The 18,480-nt window shown below is 35.5% G+C and overlaps 1 protein-coding gene across 1 annotated transcript in view; it reads left to right on the top strand.

Moving 5' to 3' along the window:
* The window catches only part of Mib1 (MIB E3 ubiquitin protein ligase 1), a 129,754-nt gene that overhangs the window by 15,667 nt on the left and 95,607 nt on the right, over nucleotides 1–18,480 (top strand). The window contains exons 2-3 of the mRNA XM_046433889.2: nucleotides 8,564–8,735; nucleotides 10,714–10,843. Of these exons, the coding sequence (XP_046289845.1) occupies nucleotides 8,564–8,735; nucleotides 10,714–10,843 (302 nt within the window). The remainder of the gene's footprint in view (nucleotides 1–8,563; nucleotides 8,736–10,713; nucleotides 10,844–18,480) is intronic.

Below are 18,480 nucleotides of genomic sequence, written 5' to 3'. Positions count from 1 at the left end.
CACAAAAGTTTGCAACAAAGACTTCAGCTATGTAAATTCTCTAAGTTATTGAACTTTGGAGAGATGCCATTAAAACTTAGAGCAGATGGTCATTTGAGTTTTAAAAGAATGAGTCAAAAGCTATTATCAGGTGGTTCATTTATTGGTGGCAGATGTCTTCACAAGAAAAGAGCATTAATTATCTCTCTAGGGTAATATATTAGGTAATATGGCATTCTGTAGCAAGAAGAAATGTGTTTTGAAATGAAAATTTGTTTTTCTTTTTTTGGGGGGAGGGGGTACGGAGATATAACTCAGGGGCACTTAACCATTGAGTCACATCCCCAGCCCCCCCCCCCTTTTTTTTTTTTTGAGAGAGAGAGAGAGAATTTTTTAATATTTATTTTTTAGTTTTCGGTGGACACAACATCTTTATTTTATTTTTAACTGGTGCTGAGGATCGAACCCAGCGCCCCGCTCGTGCCAGGTGAGTGCGCTACCGCTTGAGCCACATCCCCAGCCGCCCCCCCCCCCCCCAGCCCTTTTTATTTTTTCTTTTGAGACAGGGTCTTGCTAAGTTGCTGAGGCTGGTATCAAACTTTTGATTCTTTTCTCTGAGCCTCCTGAGTTGCTGGGATTTCAGATGTGTGCCACCACACCTGAAATGAAAATTTCAAGGAATAAATCTTGTCGGGGTTATTGGTTTTATGAGAATGAATCTGGTGAATGTAGTATCAGGAAGATACTTACTACCTACCATAAGAGATCAGTAAAATTTTGACCTTGTTATTTAATGCCATTTTTCTGTTTAATGTTTTCTTTAAACATCAACTTTTAAAGTCAGTTGCATTCTCATTAAAAATTCTATAGTGTTGATATTGGTAGTGGAGTGGGTTGCTTTGTTTACTCTTCCAATTCTCAGGGATAGTCTGTTTCACAGCTGTTCAGTGGTTTTGTTGGCATTTGAACTGTGGGAACCAAGAAAGGATTTGGATGTGTTTTTGTGTGCATTAATGGTTTTCCTGAAGTATTCTTAAAAACCATGAATTGTAGATTTTTTTTTAACTAGTTGTTGTCATTGTGTATTTAAATGGTTCCTTTTAAAGAAATCTGCACATCAGTTATGAGCTCATGAATGTTAATGTTATTGTACTTTGTGGAAAATGAACTTAGAGATACAAAATATGTAAATTAGGACAGTAGTTGCAAACAGAGTTTTTATTAATTTCTGTCAATATATTTTCCCTATGCCCTTTCCTTAGCCAAGTCTCACCTTAAGAGCTGCATGGTTAGTTCAGGATACACCTCTAAGTGCGTAGTGGATACTTTGTTAGTGCATTTTACTTTTTTTTTTTTTTTTTTGTGATGACGTGTTGGAGACATACTTTAGATCTTGTTCAGGAACTGAACCATTGTGTGGACATTTACTATTAGCTATAGTTGATATTCTGATACTTTTGGTCACCTTCCTGTGGTAAGGCAGATGATGTAGATTAGATGCTACTAATATCAGGCATGTGGCATGAAGAGTATACCTGGGTAAAAGTATGTTTTCATAAGCATAATATAACCCAGTGTAAGGATTTTAAAAAGTAAGACTGTAAAAAGTAATTAGTAGCCATATACACTATTAGCAAAATAATTTGAAAGTTGATTTCTGTAGACACTTGCTTAGGTCCCTCATGTTTTTGTTTTTCAGTTTTAATTTTAAGTGCTATGTACATTATCTCTAGTGCTTATATTTTATTTTAAGTGCTCCTATTCACCTAGCTGCTCCTTAGAATTAATACATAGTGCAAAAAATTTGGACAACTACAAGGTGCTGTCTTGTTTTGGAAATTATCTTTCTAGTGTTTCTGTAATATGTCTTATTTATTTATTATTTTTTGGCAAAAATGTTATACTTCAATTCCTTGCAAATTACTTGATAAAATGATGATATATTTACCATGTCAGCAGTATGTTTTCTACATGTTTAAACTACATGAATTTTCCTCTAAGAATTAACATAGCCTGTATTTTCAACATCATTAAGTTACATTTTTGTTTTTACTACATACAATTGAGTATTTTGGGGCATACTTTAAAAATTTTTTTGGAGGCAAGCCAAAGACTTTAAGTCATTTGAAACATTTTGCCAAGTGTTTTCTATAGAATTTGTGTTAATTTTTATTTATTACTCAGGGATCTCTGACTGGCTTTCTTGACATATCTACAATATGCACTGAAGATAGTATATTTAGTTGGTGTTCTGTTTGTGGTGCTGGGGATCCAACTAGGGACTCATTTGTGCTAGGAAAGTGCTCTATGAATGAGCTGCATCTCCAGCCTTCTTGTTTAAAGTGTAAAATTAACAGCATGGTTGTAATACACATTTAACAATTCAAAAGCATGAAGAACAAAATGTGAAATTGTGCACTCCAGCCATTGTTAGCAATTTGTCATGGGTTTTCATATTGATCTCTCATTATCTACCATGTATATATGTGCCCACTTGGCATGTGTGTGACTTCTGAGGTTTGTTTCACGCTTATAAAGACTTTGTTTAAAATTGTAAAATATGCTGTTTAACTTTTTATGAGCACTTTTGTGTCTTTTTTTAAAAAAATTGTATTGAGCTCTGTTTTATCTTGAGTTTATTTTTGGTACATTGTACTGTAGGGAACTATAATTTAACAAACATCAAAAGATGTTTTCAACTTGCTTTGTTCTGATTACTATGGTTACAGTACTATGGTTACCCAAAAACTGAGTGGTGTTAAACAGTTTATATGCTCTTGGCTCCTGTGGGTCAGCAATTTCGGCAACGGCGTGGTGAGGAATGGCTTTTTGATACTGCACAATGTCTGGAGCCTCAGCTGGAAGACCCAAACAGCTAGGGGACTGGTGCAGCCAGAGTTCCTTAGGCATTTTAACTCTGGGTCCTCTCCACGTGATCTTTCTGTGGTGACTTTTCAATACTATGTATTGGCTCAGAGCTTCTAGTGCATACTGGGTGTGAATCTTGAGGGGGAGAGAGTGACAGGCAGATAGGACAAGTAAATGGCATCTGCATTAGTTTTCATGACCTAACTTAAGAAGTCATATACTGTCACTTCCTCTGCACTCTGTTGATTGAAGTAATTAGGAATGTCTACTTAGGTCCAGTGGAGAGAGAAGTGACCCACCTCTTTTTAAATTTTTTTTTAATTGTCAGTTTACCTTTATTTATTTATATGTGATGCTGAGAATTGAACCCAGTGCCTCACACATGCTAGGCAAGTACTCTACCACTGTGATACAACCTCAGCCCTGTATCCACCTCTTGATGGTGGAGTGTCATTTGGTGTCTCCTAAAAAAAGCCCGTGGGATGAATCATAAATTAGCATGGCCATCTGTGGAACATACAACCAGTTATACCTTTCTTCCCTTTTAAATATACACTCAGTTTTCTAGGAATATAATATATATATAATACATATATAAAAAAGCCAGGGGTATGTTTATTTTACTATTCAATTCTGTGAATTTTAAAACATAAAATCTGTTGTGATTCTTGGTATTTCTCTTAAAAATTGCAGTTTTATGAAAATTCAAATAATAATTCTGTTCAAACAGTTATGATAGTTTTAATTTGTCAATAGGTTTCAGAATTTACCTAAAAATTATCTTTTGTGAACTAGAGCAATTTTTTACTTAATTTTGTATTTCTATTGGAAGTAATAGTTATAGAAATAATTACAGAATTATTATTCAAAATGTACATTCTATGGAACTGATAATGATTTAAAGCAAAATATAGTAATTTTTTAATGACCTAAGGGATGGATATAGATGTGGATGTCCAGTGTGGACTATTTAGGTACTTTGATTTTATTTTTTAATCCTTTTGTGATTAAAGGAGAAAAAGTCAAGGGCTGGGGTTGTGGCTCAGTGGTAAAATGCTTGCCTAGCATGAAAAAAGCCCTGGGTTCAATCCCCAGCACCTGCAGAAAAAAATGTCAAGCCCTTTTCTGTGTATTCATTTTATATCCCTAGAAGGGAATCTAGGGATTGAACCCAGGGGTGCTTAACCACTGAGTCACATACCCAGCCCTTTTTACTTTTTTTTCTTTTTTTTTTGAGACAGGGTCCCTCTAAATTGTTGAGGATGGCCTCAAACTTGTCATTCTCTTGCCTCAGCCTTCCGGCTTGTGCGCTACCTGGCCCTTTGATCCATATTCTAAAAGACTGAAACATATAATACTGGTGAATATTGATAGCTTTGAGTTGTGTAGCTGTAATTCTGTGGTTTTTAAATTTTAGTTCACATTTCGTTTAGGCTTCAATATAGTTTCTTTTGGGCTTATAACTGATAATAATTTCATGATTGATACAGTCAGATTTAATTTGCACAATATAAAAGGAAGACATCGTTATTAACTGATAAAAAGTGGTGCATAATCTACTGGCATGCATCACTATTTTGTGTGGTAGCTCTGGATCAAAAATAATCGAAAGGAATTGAGAAGATTAGTACAAACCCTAGGAAGCCACAGGATGTGGGGAAAAATGTGAGATAAAATAGTAATAAGAGAATAGCCATGGAGAAGGTGGGTAATTTGCTAAAATGGGGTTAATTTCACATGAATAATTGCTTCCTGTGTGCAGTTTCTAAGAAATTGAGACCCTATTAAGTTCTTTGATTTCTGTATAAAGATTGTGGAATTCTGATGATTTTTTTATTACTAAATTATTTAACCAGATGAATAGTAAATTTCATAAATTCTTACTAAAATTAAATACAGTATAACTGCTTGCATTTACATTTTACTTTAAATTCCTTCAAAGTGTGTTCACCTCTGTGTCACTATAGCCTTCATGTGAAAGGAAGTGTTTTCTCAATTTGTACTTCACAATATTGGTCCTAGAGTAGTGTAAGTCGATTTTAAATATTATGTACCTAGCAAGTTACAGAGCTAGGGTCTTAAATCACATGGCTTTGCATTTATGTATGTGTATATATTTATGTAATATTTGAGATGGAATCTTGCTATGACACCCTCCTTAGTAGCTGGGACTACAGATGTGTGCCTGTAATAGTTTTGTGTAGTAATATGAATATACAGGTTAGAAATCATATTTGATTTTGTTATTTCCTAGCCAAGTCTCTGATTATATTGCACGTTTCTGCTAAAATATGAGACTACTTGGTTCATTGAACACACTCTGCTCTTCTGTGAGTTCCTTCCTTGCCGCAGTCTGGCTGGGCACACAATCACGAGCCACCACACAGCTTGTAGATTCAAACAGCAACTCTTTATTCCCGAACTCACACCAGCCGTCTACAATCACGTTCTGGGGAAATCCACGTTCTCTTCCCAAATCCACGTTCTCTGCCCAAATTCACCTCCACTCGGCTTCTATCCCAAAATATACTGTCTGAATCCCGTGAGAACTCAAGGGGAACTCAGGCAGCAGGATACGCCCTATTCCCAGCAGGAATAATCTTAAACCTTAAACCTGGAACCTAAACTGGGAACGCCCTAAACAAGATTATCTTAAAACCGGGAACACCCTAATCTGCCTTGGTCCTTGAGCAAGGTCACTTACATTCAATGTCACTGCAACATGTCAGCAACATGGGGTACGCTGGCAAGGAAATTGTCATACCTACTTGGCTAATGGCTCCCAGCACTTCCTTTCTTTGAAAATGTTTGCTCATCATTTCTATGAAACTCTTCTCATTCTTTTTTCTGATTTAGTTTTTTGGGTGTCTGTTTCTACCAATGGAGGACCTCGATTTGTTTGTTTGTTTATTTTGGTGCTGGGGATCAGATCCAGGACCTCACACATGCTGAGCTGCACCCATAGCCCTAATTAGTATATTCTTATTTATTTTTTTCTTCATACTTCCCTTCTCGTTTTTAAGCAGAACAGTTCCTAGATTTCAGTTTAATGTGCTGCTTAATTGCCTATTCCTAAATAGATATTTTTATATCTTTTTAATATATATTTTATTTCATTTATTGATTTTTATGTGGTGCTGAGGATTGAACCCAGTGCCTCACCTGTGTGAGGCAAGTGCTCTGCCACTGAGCCACAATCCCAGCCCCCTAAATATCTCTTAATATTTTTATTTATCTTGAATGATCTTATTTATGCTTTATCATTCATACTTTCTAAACTTTTATCTTCTGACCCAGTCACTAAGTCTTGACTTCAGCTCTCCATTTCTGCTGTCCCCATTCTAATTCAAACCACCATGGATTTATCTGGTATGCTTCAGACTTCCTATAACTTGACTCTTTAGCTAGTCATTTTTACTTTCTTGATTTCTCTTTACTGCACTACAGAAAGAGTGATATTTGAAAATACCAGAGGGCCTGCCCCCAATAGGAGTGGGAGTAAAGAACACCCCCTGTCCCTACAGTCAGGCATTTGTGTGGTAGGAGACTGCAGGGGATTTTTTGTAAAACGTGGGGTATTATGCTCTTTTATAGTCCAGTAGGCATTGCTCTTTCTTTCTTTCCTTCCTTTGGGCCTTGTCCATGCTAGGCAAGTGCTCTATCTCTGAGGATAGAGCTCTTAAAATTCTGAGAGAGTCTCACTAAGTTGCCCAGGCTGGCCTTGAACTTTTGATCTTCCATGTAATCCTGAGTGACTTGAGATTATAGGTTTGTGCCATTGGGCCTGGCTCCAGTTTCCTTTCAGTCATTTTAGAGCTTGTTCTATCCTTCCTCCTTTTGTCCCTCCTTTCTTTCTACTCCTACCTTCATCCTCTTAACCTTCTCAGCTCAGACACAGGCTTACACTCAAGTTGCCCCTTGGTTTAATTCTGGTTATATAAAATGAATAATAGAGGTTCCCCCTTCTTTGTAGGAAATGGCAATAGTGTATTAATTCCTGTAGAATTTAGTAATAGTATTACTATTTTTGTACTGTAGTTCTTGCAAGTATACCACATTTTTATTTGATTTTTAGATCACATTGCTTCACTACCAAAGAATATATTATCTTGTCCAAAGGGGACCAAGGTTCTAGGAATGAAAATGGCTTCTTTTATTTATTGAAAGTACCTCAACTTAGACATAATAGAGAAGAATATAATGACTCTCTATATACCCATTACCCAATTTAGCGTGGTTAATCTTTCATCTGAATCCCACCTTAGTTTCCCACTATCCATCTCAAATTATTTTGAAATAAATACCTTTATTTTATATGTAGAAACTTCAGTTACAATGTTTTCTTCAAGGGTACCAAATAGTTATTGACAGAACCAGAACTTTAATCCAGGAGAGTGTCCCTGTTATACATCCATAAGCTTGATTATCTAGGATATGTTTATAATGTTTAGAAGCCACAAAATGTTTCAAAAAATTCTAGCATTGACCTGGGATTGTGGCTCAGCAGTAGAGTGCTCGCCTAGCACGTGTGAAGCCCTGGGTTGGATCCTCAGCACTACATTAAAAAAAAAAAATAAAGGTATTGTGTCCAACTACAACTAAAAAATAAATATTTTTTAAAAATTCTAGTTTTAATTTATGAACAAATGGTATTAATATCACAGAATAGTAAAGGAATATTACCCCCAATCCTATTGTCCTAAAATGAAAGTTATTTTCATTACTTTATAGGGGTATCTTATTTTTTTGGTGGTTATAGTTGGCCAGCATGACTTTATTTGTTTATTTTTATGTGGTGCTAAGGATTGAACCCAGTGCCTCACACATGCTAGGCAAGTGCTCTGCCACTGAGCTAGAGCCTCAGCCCCAAGGGTATCTTTTAATAGTTTCAACATCTGTCTCATCCATCTGTGTGAACAGTTTTAGTAGAAGTCATTTTACCAAGTGTTTTTTTCCTTTGGGGGAAGACCCCATATCATGGTGTATTGTTTTCCCTTAAGTAGGGACACTTGCCTGCTAATCATTTTCTAGAATTTGTTTTCTGGCAGAAAAAAATCCCCTATAGGTAAACGCTTAAATTGATAATTTGTTTCCATATCATGAGAATGAAATTGTCTTTTCTTTTGTGGTATTTGTTTATCTGGAGAGTAGTTTGAGATTCTAAAGATTTTTGAGTATTGTAGTCTGTATATGGTGGTAAAGGATTCTTCCTTCTTTCTCTGAATTGAATCTCAGTTTCAGTTTATGGGTCAGAGGGTAAGTTTTACTGTAGAAAAACTGGAATTCTTATTGTTTTTTGCAGTCTTGGGGATTGAACCCTGAATTGTGTTCTTCCTAATGAATGGGAAAGAAAAAAACATATTTAGTTTGTAATTTGTACCAATTAACATATTTTAGATCTCTCTTAAAAATATTTATTTTTTAGTTGTAGTTGGACACAATACATTTATTTATTTATTTATTTATTTACTTACTTATATGTGGTGCTGAGGATCGAACCCAGGGTCTTGTAAATGTGAGACGAGTGCTGTACTTCTGAGCCACAAGCCCATCCCAAATATTTTAGTTCTCTTATCTTGAAACTATGTGGTATAAGTGGTGTTTCTCCTTACTTGATTAAAATACCTTGTAAAATGATGTATTAATTTTTCCACTTGGGAATAATATGCAAATAAGTATTTGTAAGTAATATAAGTATGTATCTTTGTTTTAATAGGCATCAAGCATGATGGAACTATGTGTGACACCTGTCGCCAACAACCAATCATTGGCATTCGATGGAAATGTGCAGAGTGTACAAATTATGATTTGTGCACAGTTTGTTATCATGGAGATAAACACCATTTAAGGCATCGATTTTACAGAATTACTACACCAGGAAGTGAACGGTAGGGGAAACAATTTTTTTTTCCCATTGTGGCTCCTTATTGTGACTATTAGTTAGCTTTAAAAACAGGATTAGGAAATAACTTCTGACAGCTGATTTAATATAAGTAGGTAGCAAATAACAGGGTAAACATGACTGGGTTTGCTGAAACGTGAGAGGAAAACTCTATGAAGGTGGAACTGTATGTTTTTCTGAGATAGTTATTAATTCTCTAACATAGAGATTTGACATCACTTGTTATTTGGAAATTCAAAGGCAATCCAAAGAGACTGATTATTTTTTTCTCACTATGCTTTCTATTCCAATTGTTATGAGCCCTAAGGCCCATTGATTGAGTTATTAGGCATATATTAAGACCATATGACTACTATTTTTGTGAAGATTTGAATGTAAATAAGATGCAGTATTTTTAAGGAGTTTACAATTTAAAGGAAATAATAGATCAACAATAATTATCACATGTTATTTTAGACTATGGTAGAGATGCGTATTAGATATCTTAGAAGCAATGCGTAGGGTGTTAATAGTGATGGAATTTTCTTATGTAGTTATAGATAATGACTAGGAGCAAGAACACAGCCAATGATAGAAAGACAGCTAGAAGGAGGAATAGATAAATTGATCCTTTTTTTGGGGCGGGGGTACTGGGGATTGAACCCAGGGGTGCTTTACCCCTAAGTTACATCTCTAAGGCCCTGCCTCCCGACTTTTTTAGATTTTAAGGCAGGATCTGTCTAAGTTGCTTAGCGTCTCACTAATTTGCTGAGGTTGATTTCAAACTTTCGATTCTTCTGCCTCAGCCTCCTGAGTTGCTGGAATTACAGGTATATGCCACCGGGCCTGGCAGTAAATCAGTTTTTCAGTCAAATCTTCCCAGTGCAAATTGTGATTCTGTCCTTTATTAACTGAGTAATTCTGAACAAGTTATTTTTGTCTTTTGCTTATAATTAAAATAAAGATATTCCAAAAATGAATAGAAAATAATAAAAAAAATCCCCAAACTTTTCTGAGTATATGAATGAGAAGGGTATAGAAGAATAAGAGATAGATGGCCTTGGAGAAACAAGCTGGTCCACGTAGTGCAAAATTTTTTCAAGGTCCATAATCTTCTATAAGTATACACCATTTTGGAGACAGTTTAGCATAGGTCAAATCCAGGTCACAGATGTTTTTTTACTGGCATATACTAAAATTTTTTTAAATTATTACTGTAAATTTTTAAATGATTGCTAATCTTTTATGGATTCTTAAAACACACACACACCCAAAAGACTGTCAACACTAGGCTTATATTTGTTCTTGGCAACAATGACTGAAGCAGATGTGTACCCTTTAGACAGTGGGTTGACCAAAAGTTGACGGACGAGTTGACCAAAGTTCTACCACCAGCTGTTGTCTTATGAAGTCTGAGGCAAAGAACTGTTTACCATTTGTCATTGTAGTGCTGCCTATCTTAGGCCCTTATTTATTTGTATGGCTGCTGTAGAGGAATTTATTTGTCACCTGTAAAACAGTGAAGAGTATAGTGTTACTCTAAAGTGATTATACTGGATTCATATTTTGATTCCATTTCCTTTTTAACTTTTGTATACCTGGGCAAATTATTTAGCTTCTTTTTGGGAGGGAGGGAGTACCGGGGATTGAACTCAGGGGCACTCAGTCACTTAGCCACATCCTCACCCCTGTTTTGTATTTTATTTAGAGACAGGGTCTCATGGAGTTGCTTAGCACCTCACTTTTGCTAAGGCTGGCTTTGAACTCATGATCGCTGCCTCAGCCTCCTGAATTGCCAGGATTATAGGCGTGTGCCACAGTGCCCTGCTATTTAGCTTTTTTGAGATTCACATTTCTACATTTGTAAAATGGATAATGTAGCTTTATCTTAAGGAGTATAATACACTTTATACCTGTGTAAGTCCTTTTATGTATAAATTATTACCCATTTTTATATAAATTTAAATAAATACCTTTATTTTTAGGGTTTTGTTAGAGTCTCGTAGAAAATCTAAGAAGATTACAGCCAGAGGAATCTTTGCAGGTGCCAGAGTGGTACGAGGAGTGGACTGGCAGTGGGAAGATCAAGATGGAGGAAATGGGCGTAGGGGAAAGGTACAGCATTTTTCTGAATTTGTTATGCATTTCTAGAATATTCAGTAACAACTTTTAAAATTATTTCTTTTTTTTCTGGAAGAGAACAGATTGTTCCTGCTCTTTTGTAAGTATTGGTATTCCTTGAGAAGGTTGTTATATAGCTTTTGCCTTTTATTTCTACTATTTTTTTATAGCAGACCAGTGTTTATTATTATTATTATTGTTAATATTATTATTGTTATTATTTTGGTACTGGGAATTGAACCCAGAGATACTTTACCACTATGCCACCTCCTTAGCCTTTTTTATTTTTTTATTTTGAGACAGGGTCTCACAAAGTTGCTTAGGGTCTTTCAAAGTTGCTGAAGCTGGCCTATAACTTATAATCCTCCCCTTTCAGCTTTCTGAGTTGTTGGGATTCTGCCTAACTAGGTTTTACCTTTTTCTTTGAGGCTTCATATCGCTATTTTGTTGCCCAGAATGCCTTTCTGAACATTCCATTTTGGGCCATTCTCCCTAAGGGGATCTCATGTTCTTGACTTTCTATTGTTAAAACTTCATTTGAGGGGCTGGAGGTGGGGAGCTCAATGCTAGAGTGTTTGTCTAGCATGTGTGAGGCCCTGGATTTGATCCCTAGTACTGGAAAGAGAGAGGGACGTGGAAGGGGAAAGAGAGAATGAATAAATGAAAAAAAGGAAGGGAGGGAGGGAGAGACAGGGAAAGAAAGAAAGAAGTGTTTTATATTCCATTTCCTCAAAGGCCTATTCCTTAGGGGCAATTGGCAGCTCCTTTTTCTTTCTTTCTTTTTTTTTAAATAAATTTTTTAGTTGTAGATAGACATAATACCTTTATTTATTTCTATGTGGTGCTGAGTATCGAACCTAGTGCCTAACACATGGTAAGCAAGCGCTCTACTACTACTGAGCTACAGCCCCAGCTCCTCCTTTTTTCTTTAAAAAATAAAAAAGAAAGTGGCTAGGCATCGAAGGCCTCGCCATGCTAGGCAGGCACTTTACCACTGAGCTACATACCAGACAGTAGGCAGCTACTTGGTTATCCCCTCTATTGGCTTCTGTTACTCCTTTCAGGGCACACAGAGGCGGGGCTGCCTGGGGTCAGTCATGGCAGTTATTTTAAAGGGAGTTTTGTATAGCCTGGTCAGCTGGGGTGGAATACTAGGGATGTTTGGGTAAGTGAGTTGTTGGTTGTATATATTTTGGATTTCATGTTCCTTTGTCTGATATTCATTCTTTGGTTCCATTTAGTTAGCAAATATTATTGAGTATGTTCTGTGTTGTGCTAGATGTATTAAAATGAGTAGCATTTCACATTTGAGACTTAGGTGTCAACCACATCAGTTGCATTGTTACCTTTTTGAAAAAATTGTCTATAGCGTTGAAGAATGATTTTAAAAACTTTCTGAGAAACTTCACAGGAATTTGGAAGCCTCTTTTGAACAGACTTGGTGCTTTGTACATGCTTTTGAGTTTCAGATTTTTAAACATTTTTTTCATATAATTTTCTAAATTCAGAGTAGTTTTATTATTTTCATTTAAAATAATATGTCTCTTTAATACTTGGACATCAGACATGTATTTTATTAAAATAAAAAAGGAAACACTTTTTAATTCAAGAAACTATTGAATACTTACTATGGACAGGTTTCTGTTGCAGGCATCGGGGCTGCAGTAATAAGCAGACAATGTTCCTACCTGCCTTAAGTTTATATTCTAGTTTGGACCGAGAGAGAACAAAACAATCTAAATTCTTGTAAATGTAGTATGGTATGTAGATAGCAGCATGAGTGTCGCCTGACAGCTTGTTAGAAATATGATAGGTAATTGTAATTCATCTATTTCCCAGACTTTCTAAACTAGGGTTTGTATTTTAACAAGATCCCTAGGTAATTTGTATACATACTCAAGTTTGAGAATTATTGCTTTTAAAAGAAAATAGAGCAATGTGAATTTGGAAAAGTCTTGACTTTTGGATGGTTGGATTGCCAAGGGGACATGCTTGGTAAATCAGTGGTAGAGAGAGGTAGGGCACCCCTTTGGGGTGGGGACAGGAACAACTCTGCCCCAGTGCATAGGTCATAGCAAATGAATTTCTGACTGGACATGAGGCTCTATCTGTGCTCTTCCTCATCAAGGCACCTTGGTGCTGAACAGCCTCTATAACATTTATAACAGTCCTGCATCACATATACCATTCTTATGTATCAATGTACATGAAAACTTAAGGAGTAGTGGTAAAATGAACACTTTTGCCTCAGTATACAGATTAAGAAGTAGAATAAATACCTTTAAAAGCCTTATCCCATTTACAACACCCCTGTCCTAGGGTAACCAATATACTTAATTTGTGTTCATCATTCTCTTGTGTTTTTTTCCCTTTTTCATTTTGTGTTGTACCCTACAATAATTGATATTTGAGTTTTGAAAAACCATGTAGCAAGCATAAATCTAGCTGTTGTAAGGACACGGCAGGACTACTCCTTTTAGATATAGGCTCCCAGGAGAATATGAACTGAATAGTCTGCATAACCTGTTGTGCCCCAGTGTCATGAGAGTTATAAGAGATTTATAAGAGAGTCCTTTTGGGGCAGTCGGTGGGCAAAGTCATTCATAAATCCTGGGAACATAGTGCTCAACATAGTCAGAACATCAGGCAGCAAAGAAGGGCTAGCTGCTGGGCATCAGGCAGGAATATTTTCAAAGAAAATGGGTTGCTATGTATTTTTTTTTCCTAAGCCATACTATAGCCCACCTGAGTTTTAGGAGTAGGTTAAAGCAGAATATTCACTGGAGAGCAGAGAGGGATGTAGGTGAGAGATTTCATTGCTTAGGGAATGGTGGCAAGTGGAAATGTCTTTATAATAGTCCAAACAAGCCAAGTGCACTTGAGATGTGGATAAGGCTCACTTGGGCAGTATGTTCTTAGGTCAGTAAATAGTATGGTGGCAGTGGGACTCTTGATAGTAAAAACCTTCAATTTGTCTGGACATGGCTACAATCTGGATGGATGTGTTACCTTTATGCCTGGTGTCCAGCAGTCATCTTTGACACTCCCTTTGATATCCCTTTTCCTGACTGTATCTCATGGGTTTTTTGTGTGTGTGTTTGTGTGTGGGGGGGTGGGGGTACTATGGATTGAACTCAGGGGCACTCAACTGCTGAGCCACATCCACAGCCCTATTTTGTATTTTTATGTAGAGACAGGGTCTCAATGAGTTGCTTAGCACCTTGCTTTTGCTGCGCCGGGCTTTGTGATCCTCCTGTCTCAGCCTCCAGAGCTGCTGGGATTACAGATGTGTGCCATTGCGCTTGGCTCTTTTTTTTTTTAATTAGTTATACATGAGAGTAGAATGCACTTATATACTTTGATGTATCATACATAGATGGGATATAATTTCTCACTTTTCTGAATATACATATTGTAGAATCACATTGGTCATACAGTCACATACATACATATAGTAATAATGACTGTTTCATTATACTATTTTTCTTATCCCCATTGCTCTTGGCTCTTGTGGTTTTTTTTTTTTTTTTTTTTTTAAGAGAGTGAGAGAGGAGAGAGAGAGAGAGAGAATTTTAATATTTATTTTTTTAGGTTTTTTTTTTTTTTGGCGGACACAACATCTTTGTATGTGGTGCTGAGGATCGAACCCGGGCCGCACACATGCCAGGCGAGCGCGCTACTGCTTGAGCCACATCCCCAGCCCCTTTTTTTTTTTTTAATACCCCTATTATATCATCTTATTATTTAGCTTGCTGTTTTGTTTTGGTAGAGCACACATCCTAGTAACTTCTTTGGGAAAGACTGCCTGAGAAGTAAATTTTTAATGCTTTTTTTTTTTTTTCCTTCTGAACAGTGACTTTGTATTCTTCCCCACACTTAATTGTGTGGTTAGGGACTTGGAAATCTTTTTTTAAAAATTTTTAATTGGCTTTTGAAGGCGGTTACTATTAACGTTTGAAACCACATAAACTTTTTGGGGTTTTGCTATGTTGGCATTCTTTTGGGGGGGGATAAAAAGTAAGTCATTTTTGAGGTTTTTGAGTCATCAATATTACATTTTTGGTTTGTTATGATTTAACACTTGTTGCATTTTAAAAACAAAATAAAGAATAATAAGTGAAATCATCTTGTACATGTGACTCTGAGTGGAAACTTCATATAATAAAAAAATCTTCTGGGTATCATTATTTAGGTATATGTTTGAAGACCAGTTTTAATTTTTATGGTTTGACTTTTCTTGCCTGTGTGTGTGAATGAAAATTAACAGCCCACTTTCTCTTCAGTGCTGATTGTTTTATCCCTATTGCCTGCTATACCTCACATTAATTGTGTGTTTTTGTTTTTATAGTGCTAGAAATTGAATCTAGATCCTCATGTATATTAGTCAGACATTCTGCTACAGCCCTAAATCCCGAACCTCTGTTGACTGTTCTTTAAAGGTGTTTTTTTAAAATTTTTTATTTTTATTTTTTTAGTTTTCGGTGAAAACGACGTCTTTATTTTATTTTTATGTGGTGCTGAGGATCGAACACAGCGCCCCATGCATGCCAGGCGAGCGTGCCATCGCTTGAGCCACATCCCCAGCCCCTTAAAGGTGTTCTTAAATACTACTACCCATGTTAATACTGTAAGGCAATTTTTGTTTTATAAGTCTTTTTTTTTTTAATACCTTTATTTTATTTATTTGTACGTGGCGATGAGGATTGAACCCAGGGCCTCACCCATGCTAGGTGAGTGCTCTACCACAGAGCCACAACCCCAGCCCATTATAAATCTTTTATTTTTATTATTTTTTTCTTTTTTAGTTGTAGATGGACACAATGCCTTCATTTTACTTATTTTTATGTAGTGCTAAGGATTAAAACCCAGTGCCTCACAGGTGCTAGGCAAGCACTGTACCACTGAGTCATGACTCCAGCCCCTGTTTTGTAGATCTTTTTGGATATATATCTATTAAGTGTTTAATATAGAGACATAAGATCATATTTCTTTCTTTTTAAAACACTTTACCAGAGTAGAAAGAATAATATAACAAATTCCCATGCATTCAACACCCAACAATTATTAGTTTTTTTTTAAAGAAAAAGTGCCATTTATTTGTTTTAAGAAACAGGGTTCTTTATATTTGATTGGTTGATTATTTATATTATGTTCTTTAAATCCTTGTATTTCCTATAAATTAATTGTTAGGTCTAGAGGCTTAACTAAATTCAGGTTCAGTTTTATTTGGCATGTGTAACTCACAATGATACTATGTATTTTCTGTTGCATCATATTGGGGGCATATAAAGTCTGATTATGTATTATTAATGGGTATAGTAGTAATGTTGATCCTTATTATAGAGTTTCTCAGCAACTTAAAATGATTTTAGCAGCCATTTCTGTATTATTTTTTAATCAGAATAGGAAGTTAAAAAATAGCTAATTTTTTTATGCCTTCAGCTTTGTTTCTGTCAGTAATAAGTCACATCATCTATTAACTAATGTAAGAATTTCATTTAATGATTCAGAATTGACTAACGAACTTGTTTATACACCAACTAATTTGAAATTTAATGTGAATTTGATTAAAATAAAAAATGTCTTTTTTTAAGGTAGTCAAATAATTTTTGTACCTTCTATAAAAAATTCAGACTTATTTAAGAAAGTACATTTTTTTTAAACAATGAAGTAGAATCAGAGTATATTAGGAGGAATTTTGTTTTGCTAAAGATTACATATTTCATGAAACAATGTTATGAAAGATTATAAAATGGTTAATTGAGCAAAATGATAAAGCACAATCATGAAGCAAAGCAAATGGACTCTAAGGATATTGGGAAGCAGGAGAATAGAATTGATGAAATGTCCTAAGAAGACGTGAAAAATACTGGTAAGGGCTCTGGTTGTGGCTCAGTAGTAGAATGCTTGCCTAGCATGTGGGAGGCACTGGTTTGGATCCTTGGCACCACATAAAAAAAAATAAACAAAATAAAGGTATTGTGTTTATAACTAAAAATTAAAAAAAATTCTAAACAAAAAAAAAGAAAAGAACTGGTCATGTTCCCCCTCCCCCTTAGACTGAGTAATAATTGTGTGGGTATCAATTTCTTGTTTTTATTCTTTAAAGTTTACATTACACACGTGTTGAACCTCGGACTCAAGCATTTGCTCTACCACTGAACTACATCCTAGCCCCTACATATGTTACATTTTTATAATCTATAATATATTTTAAACTTTAAAGGAATAAATGGTTTCACTAATAATTTAAAGGGTTTCTCAAATGACTCATTAGATCTTAAACATAAAACATTTTATTTCTACAAAAGTATTATTAAATACCTAGTTTACAAAATAACTTTGTTTTTCTCTTTTTCATCCCTTCCCTTTTTCCGTTTCTTGTGGTATTGGTAATTGAACTCAGGGGTGCTCTACCACTATACTATATCCTCAGATCTTATTGTTTTTTATTTTGAGACTGGGTTTCATTAAGTTGCCCAAGCTGGCCTTGAACTTGTGATTCTCAACTGCTGGGATTAATAGGCATGGCCAGCCACTGTGCCTAGCCCAAACTATATCTTTAGTACTAAGCAACAAAGAAAGGTCATTATATATTTTATTTAAAATAATAATATGCCTTGGATGGTAACTCAGTGGTTGGATACTTGCCTAGCTTGTGAGAAGCTCTGGGTTTGACTCCAGCATGTAGAAAAAAAGTAATGGTTTGTTTTTAAATTTAGGCAAGGTTGCTGTTTATGTCAAAATGGAGAAAAGTAGCCTGAAATGTGTATACATACAACCACCTACTGTAGACTGATATACTTGAGAATGCCCAAGTTTGGTGCTTGCTGTATATCATTTTTTGTGTACTAGATTCTAGGGCCATAAGTAATGGCAACTCCTGTGTGTTTGTGTTTGTATTTTAATTAAGTAAGTTTAAGAATCAGTTTGTTTGGATGGGGAGCATGTAGATGGTGTCTGGGTTTCCATTATAGGGACTCTGTTTTACTTTTGCTGGCCCGCTTATTTGTGTCAGATGAGGGATACTGCTGCAGAAGAAAGCAGCTCAAGTTCTTTTTTAACATTGCTACTGAGGTTCTTTTAGAACTTTGTGCTTGTCAGTTTTTTAGCTAACCAGAGAGCAGGTTCATCATAAATCAGTTTGGATATTTTGTCAAACATTTAAGTTTTCATATTGAGTAATTGGCTTAAAAGAATATACTGTTCTTGGGCTGAGGTTGTGACTCAGTGGTAGAGAGCTTTCCTAGCATGTGGGAGGCCTTGGGTTTGGTTCTCAGCATCACATATAAATAAATAAAAGAAGAGGAATATACAGTTCTTAAAAGAAGCCTTTTAAGAAGGTAAAAATCTTGAATTTTTTGTGAAATTATTTTCTGATAATCTATTACTGTAATCACTAAGCCTCCGACTTAAAATTTCTACATCAGTTAGGGAATTATCTTCTAATTACGGAAAAATGTTTTTAATAATTATCTTGATAGAAGTGACATATTTGGAAAATAAGTATTTTTTATGATCATGTTATACAGTTGATAGGGGAAACAGTTTTCAAGATTTAAATATAACAACTAAAAGAATTAATGTCTTTTCACCCCTTTTAAAAAGTTCTTTTCTCCAAAACTTTGGTT

This window comes from Marmota monax, unplaced genomic scaffold (genome assembly GCF_021218885.2).
Source record: "Marmota monax isolate L192 unplaced genomic scaffold, Marmota_monax_Labrador192_F-V1.1 WCK01_AAM20220418_F8-fsc00126, whole genome shotgun sequence".
Lineage (NCBI taxonomy): Eukaryota > Metazoa > Chordata > Mammalia > Rodentia > Sciuridae > Marmota > Marmota monax.
Note: the sequence above shows the minus strand (reverse complement) of the source record. Positions and strands in the feature narration are given on the sequence as shown.